Below are 18,236 nucleotides of genomic sequence, written 5' to 3'. Positions count from 1 at the left end.
ACCCTCCCCCCGTCATGTGCTCCCAGAGCTCAGGCTCCAGCTCAAGCCCAGATGTCTGCACAGCAATTTGACAGCCCCACAGCCAAAGCCTGGCAAGCCCAAGTCAGCTGACCCAGGCCAGCTTTAACTGCTGTGTAGACGTACCCAGTGAGTAGAAGTGACTTCAGTGGGACTGCACGTGAGTATGGTGGGCTAGATGTGATCCTCAAATTGTGTAGGCCTGATACTCATCTCACCTTGGTGTAAATCAAGAATTCATGCCATTGAAGTCTGTATAAGACCAGTGTGAGATCAGAATGGGGCCCAATAAGAGCAAAAGAAATTTACAAAGCATGCTTTTGAGTGATATGGTCCAATGGCTTTTAATAATAAAGACTACATTATAAATGGCCAAGAAATTAATCTTTAAAAAAGGCTGCAGTACCCCATGTGTATTAACTATTTTTCAAAGACATTTCTTCTGGATTTTTGGTTATCTCCTTTAAATGTGTTGCTAGCTAGCAGAGCTGTTATGCTCTGTGAAGTAACTAGAATATGCATTTTTAAATCATTTATAAATATGTATTCACCCTATGGACCATAATGGTCTTGTACAAGCTGGGTTCTGATCTGTCTTGAGAGTAATGCAGTCTTTAAAAATAATTATAAATATACTGAGGTATATGCTCAATGCAATGCATGGGGATTTAGCCACATAAATTTCATTAACACTAATGAGAGGTGTGCGGCTAAAGCCCTGCTATCAAGACGTCATGCATAAAGAAAAGCCTAATGATATATTTACTTGTTAAATCAGCACAGCTCTGAAGGGCATGACTGTTGATCAATTTTTATTTCTTTTTAAAAATGAAATTAACCATCACACACACAAGTAGGCACTGTAGAACTGAAAATGACTGAAAATTAATTTTTGCTTTATTAATGAATTTGAAAAAAATCTGTGAAAATGACTCTTCAGCAATTTTTTTTTTTTTTTTTTTTGCAATAGGCTAGCATCCTCTGTGGATGCTGCTTTGGAACATGCATTGCAAATAATTCAGTATAAATACAGGTCCTGGTGGTTTTGTACTAGAATAAACAGACACTAATGTAAAGAGGACTCTGGTATATTTTGGTATTGTTGAGGTTATGGGCACATGCCACTGAAAGTTGGGAAATTCACATTCTGGCTAATTTATACCTCAGCTCACTCACTCTGATGCCTTTTAAAAAACTTTCTTTCAGGAATAGTGGGAGTAAAGTGCAGAATGTCCTTGTTAACTGAATGCCCCGTTTTTAGTGCATGCATTTGGGTCACAAACTGGGGATTCTGTCACTACACTTTTGTTAATTCCTGGACATGAAAGAACCCATCACTATTTTGGTTGTAGTATCAAAAGCAATTGCTTATTTACTTTACTGTATTACAAGTGGTCCCTTTGTTCAATGGATACCACGTGTTTGCTGCCAAGTTCAGGGTCTTAACATGTTGCTCCAATGTATCATTTGAAGACTTCGGTGCCATCTACTAGATCATTGTATTATGGGGCCAAGTAAGGGCCAGCAGGGTAAAGGCAATTTATAACCCACATTGTGACATCAATCTAACCTAGCAACCTCCTTAGCAACACTGCCAAAGTATCACAATGTTGCCCCCATCACTCAGATGATATGAAGATAGCAGCATTGTTAGGGTGCGAGGCTGCCACTTTGGCCTAGCAACAAACTGCCTGACCTTGGGATCTATTGAAAGCTGAGAAGCCAAGCAGAACAGAGAGAGCACCACCAAATGAACCCCCCCCCCCCCCCGGGTTCCTGCCTGTTTCTTTTATTTAACCTAAAGAAATTCAGTGAAAAAATATGGCTATCCATCCAGACAGTCTGCATGTGTATATTCAAGATTGCCTTTCCATATTGATGGGTCTTCTGCATTGTGATTCTGAAATCTTAAAATCAGTACATACACACCAGGAAAAATAATCACTAGAAAAAATTCTCAATGGTGACAAACAAGTTAAATATTATTACAGCGTACTAGCTACGCTAGGTCTTATATTTCAGGTACTGAGCATTGAGCTCTAGCAGCTGCAAAGAGGGTATTTGCTCACTTAAGAAAGCCAGTTGTAGCCAGTGTGTGTATAAGCATTCTGTCACTTAAAATAACTAAATGGACATAAATCACAGGTTTTCTCCTCTTTCCTCTTGGTACTTATTCAAATGAGCCCCCTACACATGCCATTGTGTCAATTCTTCTCTACCTGCAGCTGCTGATGTAAGGTAACATTTTTCTTTTTCACTTATGTACACACACTCAAGCATAGAATCACTTTAATATCTGCTACTGTACATCCCCTGTTGTGAGGATAACTATATTCTGGAGATGTAAGGAGAGACGACCTAATTGGTCTTTTCAGTAGATAACTATGATATTCCTAAAATGGGGACGGAGGGGGGTTGTGTTTTTAAGTTAAATGCCACTTCTTGTAAATGCCATACTTGCAATGATTTGACAGGAAACAGAGAGAAACAAATACTAATTATAGGGGAAAAAGCCAAAGAAATGTTCTGAAAACTATGTATTTCTAGACAGGTGGCGCTGAGTCAATATGAGATGCTGTATATTCTCCGGGAGAGTGAGCTTCTAGCCTGGTGCAGAGTCCTACTAAGTGAAATTCAGCTAGTAATATCAACACAGCAGTACTTCCCAGTGAGTAATAACCCATCTTCTAACAAAGCCACCTTGTACTCTGGCTAGTTCAAGGACCAAGTTAGGGAGGATGTCTCACCCCCTCCCCCACTTTCGCTGGTCAGTGCAAATTGCAGCTGCCTTTAGCCTGTTTAGCATTCAAGAGAAACAGATGACTTTAGTTTGCAGCAGCAAGACATGCCATGACAACCATTACATTTTCATAAGTGTGAATTGTTTCCGTCAAGGAAATTCACACTTGTACAGACTGTGTTTCAGAGAAATCTCTACATTATAAATATTTGAAAGGGAATTTCTTTGAGGATTTAATAATTTCCATTTGGTTATGTGTTTTTTATTTAACACTTGGTAATCATCTTCAGTTTATAACCTGTTTTAAGAGAGCAGCCACAACTCACAGTCAGTTGCATATTAGTGGTAGACTTTAAAAGGTTAATATAGTTAAACTTGAAAGCTGATTTTGGTGATAGTGTCAAGTATTTACATAAGACTGAAGTGACTTACTATAGGCGACCCTTAGCATAGGTTTCATTGTGGTATATTGCATATGTTTATTGGATCAAATTTTGGCTCTGAGCCCTGACAAACCCACTGACCTTAAGAGGGTTGGTTGTATGATGTGACAGAGCAGAATTTGATCCATTATATGCTTCATAAAGTACATACATTATACGAATTTAAAATGGGTTCACATGAGCCAAGGCTGGGAGAAATCTCTCATGTCATGTAGTCCTGTTTCAGAAACTAGCCAAGTTTTTAAATTGGAAAACTGGTTGATTTTGTAATACTGAGCCCAACTGCATCACCCTACAGAAAAGTCCACAGAGGGGGCTTCTTGGCCTTGGAGTGAGAGTTTCCTCCAAATCCTCCTGGGAAGTGATGGGAGGAGGGTATTAGCTAAGGAACCAGTGGGTCTAACTCCTAACTGCAAATCAGCTGGGATTCACACATACCCTGGGGGAACTGCAGCCTCTCCATGGCTTCCTAGCTCCTTGCAGTTATCCCCTGCCACTGGCTCCTCTGTCCTGTGAGCTCTGCCTCTGGAACATTGTCACTTTTCCTAGACAATGTGAAGGGCTGGGGCGGGGGGCACAAAGATGTCAATATAACCTCTGTCTCTTACTTTTCTATGAATTCCCTTCAGGGCTTCACAGGGAACTGTATGCATCCCCTATGGCTAACTCTGGTCTTCCTGCTCACAGCCTGCCCCTCTTTGGCTCCCAGAGTGGGGGGCAGGACAGTGCCACAGAGGCAACTGAGCCCTCCCACTCTCTGTGGGATGGAGTACGCCTCCCTGCCTGGACTTCAGAGGGATTTTGGGCATAGTGTAGTTTATATATTTTCTCATGAATGGTAATCTGTAGTAGATAAGATGCTTCTCATATATTTTACAAAGTGCATCACGCATGTTATTTCCCCTCCTCGTACTCAACCACCAGCACCTCTGCATTACACTCACATCATGGGCAGTCTGAGCTCTCTCCAGTTCCAGTGTTGGTATTCCCATGGGGCTCCAAATCTGGCTTGGGCTGTTGTTGCCAATAGCCAGTGCAGTGCCATTCACAAACAACAAGAGGAAAAAGGAGTACTTGTGGCACCTTAGAGACTAACAAATTTGAGCATAAGCTTTTGTGAGCTACAGCTCACTTCATCGGATGCTGTAGCTGTAGCTCACGAAAGCTTATGCTCAAATAAATTTGTTAGTCTCCAAGGTGCCACAAGTCCTCCTTTTCTTTTTGCGAATACAGACTAACACGGCTGCTACTCTGAACAACAAGAGGGAGACCCAGACACCAAGAAGGTGATTTTGCTGTCTATGCTTGCGATTATTCAGTGTGGTTCATTCCTTTCCAGCTTCTGAACAGAGTAATTGGGGCAAAGACCAAAAAGTCAGGAACAACTGCTCAGAAGAAGGATAAAAGATTCCTTCATGAATCCATTCAAGAAGGAGGTAATGCTTTCAGGTGACAGATATTATGCATACATTTGATTTTTTAAAAATCTGTAAATGTAGATTGTTTTAGCAACAATGGATTTTTAAACAAAAAGCTAAATTAATCCTTAAACAAAATCTTTATCTCATGCTCTTAAAATTGTTGGTTCCCCCAGAGTGAGATGAATGAAGCTGGGCCATTGAAGCCAAGGAATTACTTATATTCTACAGAGGGAAAATAAAATCCCTTGTCTCTACTGAAGGCCAACACCAACCTGAGAAATAATGAGTTTCTGGGGCAAAGATGAGGGAGTAAATCTGGGAAAGCTTGGGATGTTTGGATCCAGGGTCTTTGGTTGATTCATTAAAGACAGGGTGGCAGGCCCAGAATCTGAATCCAATCCAGCTCCCGGATTTAGATTTGCGGCCATCTCTGGTGTACAGCATGGTAAGCCCATATGCAAGTACCTAGGAAGATGCAGCATCACTTGAACACATACATGCTTTGTGGGTGGAGGGGAAAGCAACCCAGCATTTGAGAGAAAGGAATGTGGCTATATATAAATAAGGCTCTTCAGTGCCTGTAGTTAATGCCAAGGTCAACTTTTTCAGCAGACACTTATGCCTTCAGGCTGGGGGAGGGTTAGTTGTATTTTGCAGTGAAGCCACAAGATGTCAGGAGATCACTGCTCTGATTCACTAATGTGTTAGCTGGGTACAGAGTGTTTTAAAAAAGAAAAAGGAGTACTTGTGGCACCTTAGAGACTAAAATTTATTTGAGCATAAGCTTTCATGAGCTACAGCTCACTTCATTGGATGCTGTTTTAAGGGATGAGAACAGGCTGCAAGGTTTTATCCTCATTTGTAGAGCTGGCCTGTTTCTTAACTATGTTGTCCGGCCTAATTCCCCACACCTCTTCTGTTTCTCAGTGCGAGCAAGCAAATGAGAAATTCTCCATCTTGGGATAGCTGTTCTCAGCCCCTTATTTCCACGGCTTGCTGACTCCCTACCAGTGTGTCTCTAGACACGTTTCTTCCTTTTTAATTGTACTTTCATGACTGGTGGACACTTCCATTTGAGGTCCTGTCAGTTACAGCATATTACACAATCACTGACTTAGCCCAATGTTTTAAGCAACCTGCATTGTATTCACTTACAGTTCCCCCGTGTGAAATTCAAAACTGGGCTCGTCACGTACAAGAGAGCAGCAGTTTGCTAGAACAATCATGTTAATAAAAATCTGAACACAATCTTACAAACGGGTTGTGAAACTGTGCTGGGACTTGCATCCGAATTCACCATGTTGTGCCTGAACGGCGTTAAAAATAAAGGAAAGTGAATAATGTGCATTTCCCATTGGCAGCACGTGTCCTTCTAGTGAGAACTATGATGCCAGTTAACATCCTGAGTGAAATGTGAAAATACTGCAGGATTCTGCTTGTGGGATAAACACTTTCCCCGCAGGTAGAGTGCATTCATTTGGGGCTTATTAGCTGTTTGTGCCTAAGGTAGATTGCAGTTTTTGCCCATAATTCACAATGAGAAAAGCCCTGTTTACATGGTTCAATCCCTATACAGTAGTTAGGATTCAGGTAATTGCTGTTCCTTGCACAGAAATTACATATGGGCCAAGAGAAAGCACTCCTTTTAATGCAGACTGATCACAGAGCTAACATCTGGAATTTTTGTGGGGCATTATCCAAGGGAGCACTAATAGCAACCATTTTGTTGCTTTTTATCAGAGCAAGAACAAAATGGTGGCCTGGAAAACCTGCCTCATCTCTCTCACACATACATTCAGACATGCACTTGTCTATACATGCAGAGCGAAACCCTCTTATAGAGAAGTCTTTTTCCCCCCCACAGAACCGCCTTACTGTCAGCAGATGTTCACTGTAACCAGGACCTGCACAGTGAAGTGTGTAAAACAATCTGGGACCTTTAAGGGCCCAGTTTGCCACTGCTTTGCTCCCTTTGTAAATTGCTCACACCTGTGCAGACTGGCTGCAAACTGCTGCTCTTCTGAATTGGTAACATTTTACACTCATTTTGCACAGGTGTAAATGGCAACACAAGGGACAAAGCAGCAGAAAGCCGCTCCCACATTCTACCACACTATAACTCAAGTTTTACTACAAGAAAAGGTGTACAAAAGATCATCCTTCTTTGGCAATCTCCTGCCTTAAGGTACCTTCCCTTATACATTGAGTCTGGTTCACCAGGCTGTTACAGCAGTTTTATGACAGCATAACACCTTTGGACTTAAATGGAGCTACACTGACTTAAATGGAGTCATACCAGTACAAAGCTGGTAGAGTGGAGTGGTGAATCAGGCCCATTGAGTGCAGCTGAACTCTGTCTTTGAAGACCAACTGTGCTCACCGAGTATCTTGGTTCCTTGAGTCATCACAAATCAGGTTTCGCGTATAACCAACTTCCCTAAAAAGTGTTAGTTCTGTAGATAAAACTGTGCATGTATGCACCAGTTACTCCTTTCACATTTCCCCACAGCTACCCCATTCCTGTCACATGAAATCTCATGCTATTTTCTGTGGTTGCCTCAAAAGATCATTTAAAAAAGTAATAAATCTGTTAAAATGATCATTCAAATTTGATCAAAACAGCATTCTGAACCCCTTGACTGCTTTGGGTGCGCACACCAGGTACATTCTTGATTTTGCTACATGCTTTGCTGGCTGGATCTAGCTGGTTCACCATGCAGGTCATGGTGTTTGTCTTCTGACTCTGGTCCTAGAGCTGGCTGGATATTGGATGAATGGAGTGAGGCCTCCTCTGAGATCAAGCAGCCGGAGTGAGCAGTTGCATGGCCCCCGGCTCACGACTATCTGTATGCAACCCATAAGTCAAACAACTAGACCATGGTCTCTTATGATGCTCCCTAGCCAAGGCACAACTGACCAGTTTGCAGCTGAGCATGGCTCTTTGTTAGCGTCCCCTACTGATCCCTAACACACCCCTGCTAAATAATACTTCACTCTAGTTATTCCAGAGGCATTAGAGGCTAAGCATTAAATGTTTTTCCTGCTATAACTTCTCCTCCATTTTTTAATCTGAAAAATAGGTTAAGACAGAGCCTATGGCAGCCACTGTGCAGGCTTCGTGCACTTGAAATATTCTTGCCATAACTGAGTACAGGGACAAAACAATCTAGTATCTGAGGGTATGTCTACCCTGCATCCACTTCAGTGGCATAGCTACAATACTGCTGCTGTGCTGCTGTAGTACCATCATGTCGATACCTCCTACATCAACAGAAAGGATTTTTCCATCAATACAGGTATTCCTCCTGTCCCTGAGGCAGTAGCTAGGTCAATGAAGAATTCTTCTGTCGACCTAGCTGCAGAATTCAGGACACTAAATTTTTCACGGCCCTGAGCAAGGTAGCTAGGTCAATCTAATTTTGAAGTGTTGGGCAGGCCTCTGTGTAAAAGTATGAGTACTGGAGATTTGGAACTCTGAAGTTGAGGGACAACAACCTCTGTTTTTCTGGTCATAAATGACAATGTTACAGCTGCAATTTTTTTTTTTTAAACTTATTTTTGACATTGCTGATGGCCTACCAGGAGGTCAAAACATATGGTGAAGCCAGGATTATTCAGCATAAATTGTTAGTAGGAAATTTGGGGGAAAGGTGGTATGGAAAGCGATAATGCAATATCCAGGGGTCAAGCCGGTCAAAGGACAGTTCAGATCAGTGGTCAGAGTTCACACAAGAGGTCCAACAGGCAGGAGATCCAATCCAAGAGGAAGGTACAAGGCGGCAGCTGGCAGGGTCAAGCAGGGTCCAAATAGCTGCTAGCAGGCAACAGCTTGTTCAGACAAGGCCAGAAAGAAATCAGGAAGTTTATATATGGTCACCAGCCAAACAGGGTGAAGATCATGTGCCCAATCAAGAAGCAAATCGCACAACCCTAGAAACTGTCCCATCCAAGTCTGTGAATTCCCTGGTATTTAGACAAGTTGGTGTGGCATGATGGCACAAGCTGCTTTCCAAGAACCCTGTGGGTCTGAGCTCAAGACCAGGGTCCTGACTGATTGGCTAAGTAAGGGACTGTGGCACTGTAGCTATGCCAGCATAACCCAGTTGTGCAAATGCAGCCTACAGCAACAGGGGTTTTCATGTTGCTGTAGGAACACCACTTCCCTGATCAACATTAATTAGGCTGATAGAAGCGTTCAGTCAGCCTAGTTGTGTCTCCAGTGGGGGTTAGGTTGGCATAGCTACACCAGTCAGGAGTGCTAATAGCTATGTTGATCTAAATTTTAAGTACAGACCAGTCCTTAGTTAGGATCAGTCACCTAATGGCATGAAATGCTTTCACCCTTAGGACACTGGTTCAGTTTTGGGCCTGGCAGTGAATGGAAATAATTCGTTTGTTAGCAGCTTATGTGAAGTGCCTTGTAGGCCAACAAGTTCTTATGGACATGTGTTCACATCACAAAAACCACAACCACAGTTGATACCTCTTGTCTTACTGGCAGAGTCAGCAGAGAGACCAAGGATTAATTGGCATGAAGGTGGAATCCTGGCTCCTTTATGTCAAAGCCAAAACTCTCATCGATTCCAATAGGATTGTGACTTCACCTAAGCACAAGAACTGTCCTCTCTATTCTAGAGGTTGGTGCTATCTGTCAGGACCAAGGCTCATTAGTGGAGTAGCATGGAGAAACTTGCACTGTCCTGGTACATTCTGCAACTGCTGTGGCTAGTAGTTTTAGATTTCTAGTGCCACCAATCTAGAATCTTTCACCAGCGCACAGTCAAGTCTCTTTTCATAACTTTAGGAAATATGGACTTTCCAGTCTTTTCCTCTGTTTTCAACCACTGGTCAGGCAGCCAACAAACAGGTGGATACCAGAAAGTGGGGAGTACTAAATGCAAGCACACAAGGTAGATGAAGTTTAAGGGTCTAATCTTGCCCCCCTTCTTGTTAATGTTTCACTGAAGTAAATAGGACTACCAGTATGAGTAAAACTTGCTATGTGAGTAATGGTTGCAGAACTGGCCTATAAAGCTTTAGGTATCTACAGAATTCAGAACTGCCATGTAATGGTTCACATGTTGCATTTGGTATTGTAATCAGAGCATTTAAATTAATTAAAATATATGCATATTTTAATGACATAGGGCATATAAGTGATTTTTACTGTGCTATCTTACCCTTGCAAATTCAAGGAACATCAGAGAGGCAAGGAGTGCAGCCCTCAAGTCTGTTAAGTTTTAGAGACTGTATACACTTGCCAAGGTACAGCTTCACTGTGTTTTGCCACAGAACCTTATTTATGTGGTCACCCTGGAGACCACAACTCTATCAACAAAAGAGCACTGTCACAATTAGGATACCTTGGGAAATTATAGTGCTTTCATTTTATCTTAGCAGCACATTTCCCAAAACCATATGGAGAAAAAGGACTAGAGACAAAGTGATGTCTCTTCCTAGGTGGATCTTACTTTTATTTCAAAGAGAATTGGGGGGATATAAATAATAGTAATGAGATACAGAAATTGTTACACATCTTAGCAGTAATCTTTTACATGCGCTTGTGTCCCAGGCTCTCTCATTGGTAAGGTACTGTTTTGGCATGCCAGAATTAGGATGTGCGCCATATAGCATGGTCTGCAAACAGACTGGAGAAATAGGAGATTGATTTCTATGGTGGCCAAAACAAAGTCAGGTGTGCAAATAACTTCATACAGTGTCGATAGGTAACATTCCCAAGCATTCAAGTGCCTGAACAACTGTGGATTGTACTTCCACTTACAAATGAAGATTCTGATTCTACAAAGCCTGGTTCCCATTCTCCTGCTTGATAGTTTTCTAAGTATTTTGAGATATATTTCTAGTTTCTTGCAACAGAAGCCAGTTGGGGTTTTGTAAATTTATAATTAGTTATTAAACCAAGACAATGTTTCAAGGTGTTTAGATTGCTGGGAATTAACTAGATTCCTCTACTTCTAGTGATTATGTTCCTTCTGTCCCTTTTGAGACCTTCCTTCTCTTGAGCCAAGTGCATACCCCACTAAGCTGCACCTCGCAAGCACTGGTTTCAGAGTAACAGCCATATTAGTCTGTATCTGCAAAAACAGGAGTACTTGTGGCACCTTAGAGACTCCTGTTCTTTTTGTGAATACAGACTAACACGGCTGCTACTCTGAAACCTGTCATTATGCAAGGCACTGAATTTAGCTGTATGGAATGGAAATCCATCAACTTCATGAAAAGACTCCTACAGATACAGACATCTTCCTTTCCAAATGCAAACAGATGGACATCATACCAAAAGGATGAAAGCTAAAAAAATCCATTACAATCTACATATCACACAGACTATGCTGAAAGATTGTGCCACATACTCTCAAAGAAACTGAGAAACCACCCGATCAACATCCTATACAGCAGACAGGGAAGGATTAAGAATGAGCTCTCAAAACTGGATACTCTCAAAAAAACCCAGCCTTCCACACAAGCTTCCTCATGGATAGATTTTACAAAAACTAGACAAGCCATTTACAACACAAACTGCTTGTCTACAAAGGAAAAAGGACACTAAACTACTACATGCCACAAGGAGCCATAACAGCTGTTCCCTTAACCCACCCAACAATATTGTTAATCTTTCTAGGTATAAAAAAAAAAAATAGTCTGTAAGGTACCACAAGTACTCCTTATCTCAAGCATTGTGTTTGGATTCAGACAAAACTCTGTCAAAAGTTAGAGTTAAAAATGCGAATTCCACAACATTGAAGTGTTTTGCGAATGTATGTTGGTTCAACATTTTAGAAACAAAATAGTTGGATTTTGGGGTCAAAACAACATTTTTTCAAAATTTCCTTCAATTGAAAAACAATGCAAAAAAAGAGCTTGAAATCAGAATGAAATATTTGTTCAAGTCAAAGAATTTTCCTTCAGCTTTTCAATTTGCTGAAAGTTTCATTTTTGGGTCAACAGGAAATGAGTTTTATTATTTTTCTAATCAGAACCATCAGCAAACCAAAAACCCGTTAGTCCCCACATCTCTGTCACCTTGTCATCAGTGTTGACATTTGCTTGCAGAGAATGTAGAAAATACAGGGAGACTGCACATTTCCTGAGGATGGAAGTCAAGACTGAATCCAGCTGAGCAGTTCTGCCTAAGCAAGCTGTATCACTGGACCCAACTGAAATTGCTGCAGGCATTCCAAGGTGCAAAGGGATACTTTGCAAGAAAGAAAGAACTTGAACATGAAGTAATGTCCCTAAGTGAACATTAACAATAACTGCATGATGACATTTTGACTGAACCAAAAACTCCTAAGTGATTATGTGTAGGATTGCATGATTTTACAGTGCCGACAAGTGACAGGTCAAAAAGAATGACACTTTTTCTGTTCAACAGAGTTTAGACCTAGGCATCAATTTATTGTCTGTGGAAGACAATGCAAAGAAGCAGATTTTGTCAGATGAATCAGAATTTTCTTTTAAATATTGCAAGCTATTTTTTCCAAGAAAAATGCTATCATTGCTATTTGATTATTCACTAATAGTATTGTTTTCAGCATATACATCACTGAACTTTGTATTAAATGCACTTGTGGGTAAAGAATAGTGTTGGAGCACTTTTATTTTTCACTTTCCAGGAATGTTCTTCTTGCAAAACTAGGTTTCAGAGTAGCAGCTGTTAATCTGTATCTGCAAAAAGAAAAGAAGTACTTGTGGCATTTTAGAGACCAAGAAGTTTGAGCATAAGCTTTTGTGAGCTACAGCTCACTTCATCGGATGCATGCTGTGGAAAATACAGTGGGGAGATTTATATACACAGAGAACATGAAACAATGGGTGTTGCCATACACACTGTAACAAGAGTGATCAGGTAAGGTGAGCTATTACCAGCAGGAGAGCTGACTCAAACTGAGTGCTCACATGATGGACAAATTTAAAAAAATAAATATTAAAAGAACCTGTGTTCCATCCGCTCAACCATTTCACAGAGGAACAAGGACAGTAATGTGTTAGGACTGCAGCATGGTGTAGTGTGGTTTCATGCTTCACATTAGCGGAAAAAACAAGTAGACGCCAGCACAATTTGTAAACCAATTACGGCCTCTGGAATTGATGGTCTTATGCTGCTAACTGGAGTTCTAAGAGAATCAGGTGTTTGACTGCAGCAATGACCAAACAAGGAGAGACAGTAAATTAAGTGCCATTCAGAATGGCAAAGAGAATATTCAGTTTCTTACTAACAGCGAGTCATTAAACTTTTACTTAGAGCACAGAGCAGCATGTAGCTTTGTGACCAGTTTGCTGGAAGAAGCTAGATTAAAAAGAAAACTGAAAGTCAAAATATCCTCTCTTAAATGTAACCTTGGGGCTTGCATTGAAAAGACCACAAACTCAGTTATCATTTCCCATTGGATCATGTGATGTACCTAACCCTGCCTGAAGACCATCATCAGACATTTGGCTACACACATGACCTCACCAAAAAGAGTACTTCTGCAAAAGAAAAAAAAAAAGAAAAAAAAAAAAAAAGAAAAAAGGTTATTTTCCTCATGCAGAAATGGGAACTAGGAGTTTTGCATTCTTCCCAAAAGAGAACTAAGCTTTTCTCTTGCACTAGTGATTGGACTAAGTAATGACTAATTAGATGAGGTCACCACATTTGATGTTGTCACATACGGACAATATTTATGGAGAATTTGCTCATTCTAATTAAAGTAGAAATCCTTTCATTTTCCTGAAATTAAGAGCCTTGAATTTGTTCCATTTTTGATCTCTTCAGTGGCTATGTTTGCTTTATGTTAAAATAACTTCTAACATTCCCATTAAGGATAATCCTTCCAGCAGCCACAGTATGACATTTCTATATTAATCTTTTAAGCATTTTAGAAAAGCAAGGTTCATGTTTTAATAATCACAGTGTTTTTCTCCAAGGAGTTGTAAAAATTTATGGGGCCTTTCTATCCTATTTGACTTCTACATCTTTAGAGTTTGGTGCTAATGGTCCATTCAGCCAGCTTACTCTTTGACTCCTTTTTTAATATCTTAGTCTTCTTGCAAAAGAAAAATAGCTTCAATGCCATACGCTGTTGCAGATGCTCTTCAAGTGGTAAGTAATTTCAACCCAACTAGGTGAAAAAAAAATAGTTTACCCTCGTCTCAAAATCATCTGGGGGGGGTCTTCACTATACGTATGTGCATATAGATTCTTTAATCCTTAATTACAAAGGTGCAGTGGCTTACTTTTAAAACACCAACAGATATCCATGCATTTATTATTAGGGCACTGTCTGCGCTTTTTTTTTTTAATATTTTTTCTTGTTTTCCTTAAAATAGTTTCTCACTCCTGGACTCTGAGCAGCAAAGTAACGTGAATAGATGCCATTTATTTGTTTATTTTGATATTTTAAAGGACTAAAAGAAGTGCCTCTGCAATACTCCTAAGAGCCTTCACAGGTGTAAAACATTGTACACCAAAATTTTAAAATACAGAAAATCATTCAAGCCAATGAAATCCAGCCATACAATGACACCCCACCTTTCCAAATATCCAGGAAAATACATCGTCTCAGTAGCATGCCCTGAAGGTCAACACATTTAAGCCATTTTGGACCAAAAGGGTGCAGTAATTCCAAAATGGAAGGAGAATGGCTTGCCAGCAACTCCCTGTTACATAGATCAAGTGGGCTCTAGCTCAATTGCCTCTGGTGATTGGTAGGTGGAACTTGCTCTCCTCACCTCCATCTTATTTTGATTGAACTTCAACCAATTATCCTTCACCCTTGCCATAAGACTCCTCTGCACCAGTACGATTAGTTAGCGGGAAGGTATAGAAGTGAGTGACATCAACATACTGATGCCGCCACCAGTCATGTCTCTGCCCTATCTCACTTACTTGCCTCACATACATACTGAACAGGAGGGTTGATAAGATGGAACCCCGCAGCATCCTGCATGATAGCAATGAGCAGTTTCCTGATACAATCTTCCAAGACCTAATTATGACTGCAGGTGAGAGTCAACATCACCTCATGATTAGCCGTACTAAAAGCAGCTGAAACATCTAATACTATCACTATGGACACTTCAGAAGACCATTGACCAGTTTGATAAGGATAGTTTCTGAAGCATATCCAGTACCGTAACCCTGCTGACATGGGTCTAGAACAGTAGTTTTCAAATTGTGGTCTGTGCACCCCTGGGGGTCCACAGACTATGTCTTAAGATTTCCAAAGGGATCTGCAACCTCCATTTGAAAATTTAGGGGTTTGAAAATGACAAAAGGTTGAAAACCACTGAACTAGAAGATCTGAGGCAGCTTTTATTAATTATTATTATCACCACCACCATAGTGTTGTTATACCGTTCCAGATGTGAAGGGCCCTTGTTCACCTGCTTACTGGAAGCAATAATTTGTCCACATTTGTGGAATAACGAGGATAATATTTACTGCCCTGTATCTTAGAAGGCAGTCTGCTTAGAAGGCTTAGCTACTGTCTGCTGAAAAGCACTATGTAAATGCTACATTTTATTTATGATACAGAGATATATTTTTTGCAATTATTGTTCATGTCATCAATTTTCTCCCTTTCCCTCCCCCCTACATCAACTTTTATCTTTACTTGGGTTTTAGATTAAGCAGAATATCACTTGGCAACATGTGATTCAGTTTGCAAACATTACACTAGGGAATTGGGTTAGCATAAAGAGTTAATGTACTCTACCCCTTCTCCCCTGCAGAGATCCAAGATGAAAGCCTGTTGAGTACTTCTTGCTGCAGTTACTTTACTAACAGCCTGAAACTATGGCGGTGATAAACCAGTACGCAGCTCTCCATTCTCCCCCGAGTCTGAACTCCACTTTGCACAGGAAGCAGGAGAAATGTAAGGGAGCCAGTTACAGCTCCCTGATTCTGCACCAGCTTGGCCCCAGCATCAGTTAGAGCCAGGGTGGGTTTAGTGTGGGTTCAACTGCACAGAAGTCACACAACCAAGGGTGCCAAATCCAAGTGGCGCTGCAACCCCATGTGCCAGGTTGCAATGCCTGAAATGGTGAGCCAGGCCCAGCCTTGTGGGACAGGAGGTGCCGCTGTTGGGTAAGTGCGGAGAGGGCTCACTGTCCTGCCCCACCACACCCCATGGCCTTCCTCCACCACACCAGGCCAGGATTAGGATTGCAGTGCCTGGGCAGTGGGTGCTGCTGCAGGTGTCCAGTGCCCTCCTTCACTACAACTCAAAATCATGTCCAAGAAGCTATTGTGTGATTTACCGCAATTACACTAGAGTTTAGTGCAGTGCACCCATTGAGTGAGGAGGCTACATTTTCCCCTGGTTGGAGCAAACCAGGGGAAGCTCTGTCTCACACCACTGGCATATGATCCCTAGGAGAGGGTACAGGGACCACACTGCATGGCATGGGCTTTGTGTGCCTTCTTCAGCTTCTTAGCAGTTCACGTTGGACTTGAATTGTCCTTCAAGCTTGAACAATGTGAGGGCAAGGCCATGTTCCTTCTGTCTTAAAGAAAAATAAACTATAAATCTTAAGGAGAGGAAAGAAAAAAAAAGTAACTGGAGTTCTGTCCCCACACTATCAACCCTGGACTGGTATCTCACACCCAAAGCCAGCCGGAAAGCCACGTTAATACCTCAAAAAGAAAAGGAGTACTTGTGGCACCTTAGACACCAACAAATTTATTTGAGCATAAGCTTTCATGAGCTACAGCTCACTTCATCGGATGCATTGTCTGATGAAGTGAGCTGTAGCTCACGAAAGCTTATGCTCAAATAAATTTGTTGGTGTCTAAGGTGCCACAAGTACTCCTTTTCTTTTTGTGAACACAGACTAACACGGCTGCTACTCTGAAACCTGTTAATACCTCAGTGCCAACACAGACAATCAGGAGACTAAACCTTTCCAGACGCTCATAACCAGTCTTCTGTCTGCAGCTGAAAAACCCCAATCCCTTTATTCTTTGTCCCCTGAACTATAGTCACTTTCCATTATACAGTATGAAATGACTTGCAAGGCTTTCCATGGTGATCAGCATTAATCACAGAAGATGCCTTTCAAAACTGACCCTGAGTGTTTATAAACTCATTTAAACCACATCAAACACTGGGCTGGATTCTCCTCTGACATGCACCAGGATAACTTAATGGATGCCAGTAGAGTTGCTCCTGATTTACACCAGTAACAGTGATATCAGGATCAGACGGGAGGGTGGTTTTTGGAAGACAAGAAGAAAACAGATCAAAAATCAACAGAAGGGAAAGTCTCAGTGAAGCTATTTTCTCCTTTGTCAGGTGCATTCGACTGCCTCAGCCTCTCAAATTAGCAGAGCATCTGGTAGAGTAAGGCAGTCTGGCATCCAAGGCAAAGACTCTGCCAGCATAAAGCAACATATACTCCATACCCATATTTTTGCATTAATATTTTAGGTCATAATAAACACAGCCTGCTCTGGTGCCAAACAAGATGACTCACTGTTGGTATAGAGGCTTGAGTCCTCAGTCAGTGCTGTCCTGTTGGCAAAAGGACATATGGGTTTTATTAGCATTTAGCAGCTTTTGTTACCGTTAGCCACTAGGCATTGCTGACCTGCCAACGGGCACCTTCACAGGTGGAGAAGTAACCACTCTAACTGTCACCCACTCTTGTCAGTGTGTTAGCACATGACATGTTCCAATTCCTATGATGGTGCAGGAGACTGAACTCACTGCTAGGCATGGCGTGGCCGCTCTGTCCTCTTTAGCGCCTGCTGCAGGCAATTGCTCTGTTCCTGGGCAGGTCTCTTTTCCCACGACTCGGCCCACTGGACAGGTAAAAAAAAGTCCAATAGGAAACCCAGTGTCTTTATACCTAGTCCACTCCACCTCTTGGCCCCATGATCTTCACACTCTTCTCTCAGGGCTTTAAATTATCCTTGCTCCCTCATGTCAGGGGGCTTCATAACACCTTCCTGCAGAGTGGTAGGGGAACCCAGCCAGACTCACCCACTACACTGGGTTCCAGTCCAGTATCCCAAGGACAAGCAGCCACATTTTGCTCCATCAGACACCTCACCATTGCCTCCTATGACTCCTTCCTACCGTTAGCCATCTACAGGCCTTTCCCCCAGCCCCTTCCCGAGCTCTTTGTGACCAGTGTACGCCTCAAGACTTCTCCCCAGAGGTCCAGTTTCTACCTTTATGTCAGGGTCATGCACGGGAGCTTGCTCCAGTCCTGCTTCTTTCAGGTATCTTTTTCCCTTTCACTCCAGGTTTCCTACTCACCGGCAGGAGACTTCCTGGTCCCCACAGGTTTCTCCACTCTCTGCTACCAAAAAAGTGACTGGTCATAGCAGAATCCTATCCTCTCTTTACAGCCCCCTTCTGCTCCTGATTTCCTCTCTTCATAGCACCAACCAGATCTTCTCCAGCTGGGTTTCATTCTTAATTAGGCCTGACCCACCCTCCAAGTGCAACCAGGTGATTAACTGACCTCTCAAGTCAACATTAACCCTTTTACCACCTGCATGGAGTAGACCCCATTGCAAAGAGTAACACAGAGGATCCAAAAAAAAAGTTGATAGAAGAGAGTCAGATAAAGATTATGGATGAAATTCTGATTCCATTGAAG

At 41.8% G+C, this 18,236-nt stretch overlaps 1 protein-coding gene across 1 annotated transcript in view; it reads right to left on the bottom strand.

Moving 5' to 3' along the window:
* The window catches only part of UBE2L3 (ubiquitin conjugating enzyme E2 L3), a 95,321-nt gene extending 77,296 nt beyond the window's left edge, over positions 1-18,025 (bottom strand). Inside the window, exon 1 of the mRNA XM_038372708.2 lies at positions 17,891-18,025. Coding sequence (XP_038228636.1) covers positions 17,891-17,956 — 66 coding nt within the window. The 5' untranslated portion in view covers positions 17,957-18,025. The remainder of the gene's footprint in view (positions 1-17,890) is intronic.
* Positions 18,026-18,236: the final 211 nt, after the last annotated feature.

The sequence above is a fragment of the Dermochelys coriacea genome, chromosome 15 (assembly GCF_009764565.3).
Source record: "Dermochelys coriacea isolate rDerCor1 chromosome 15, rDerCor1.pri.v4, whole genome shotgun sequence".
NCBI lineage: Eukaryota > Metazoa > Chordata > Testudines > Dermochelyidae > Dermochelys > Dermochelys coriacea.
This window is presented reverse-complemented; position numbering and strand designations above follow the sequence as displayed.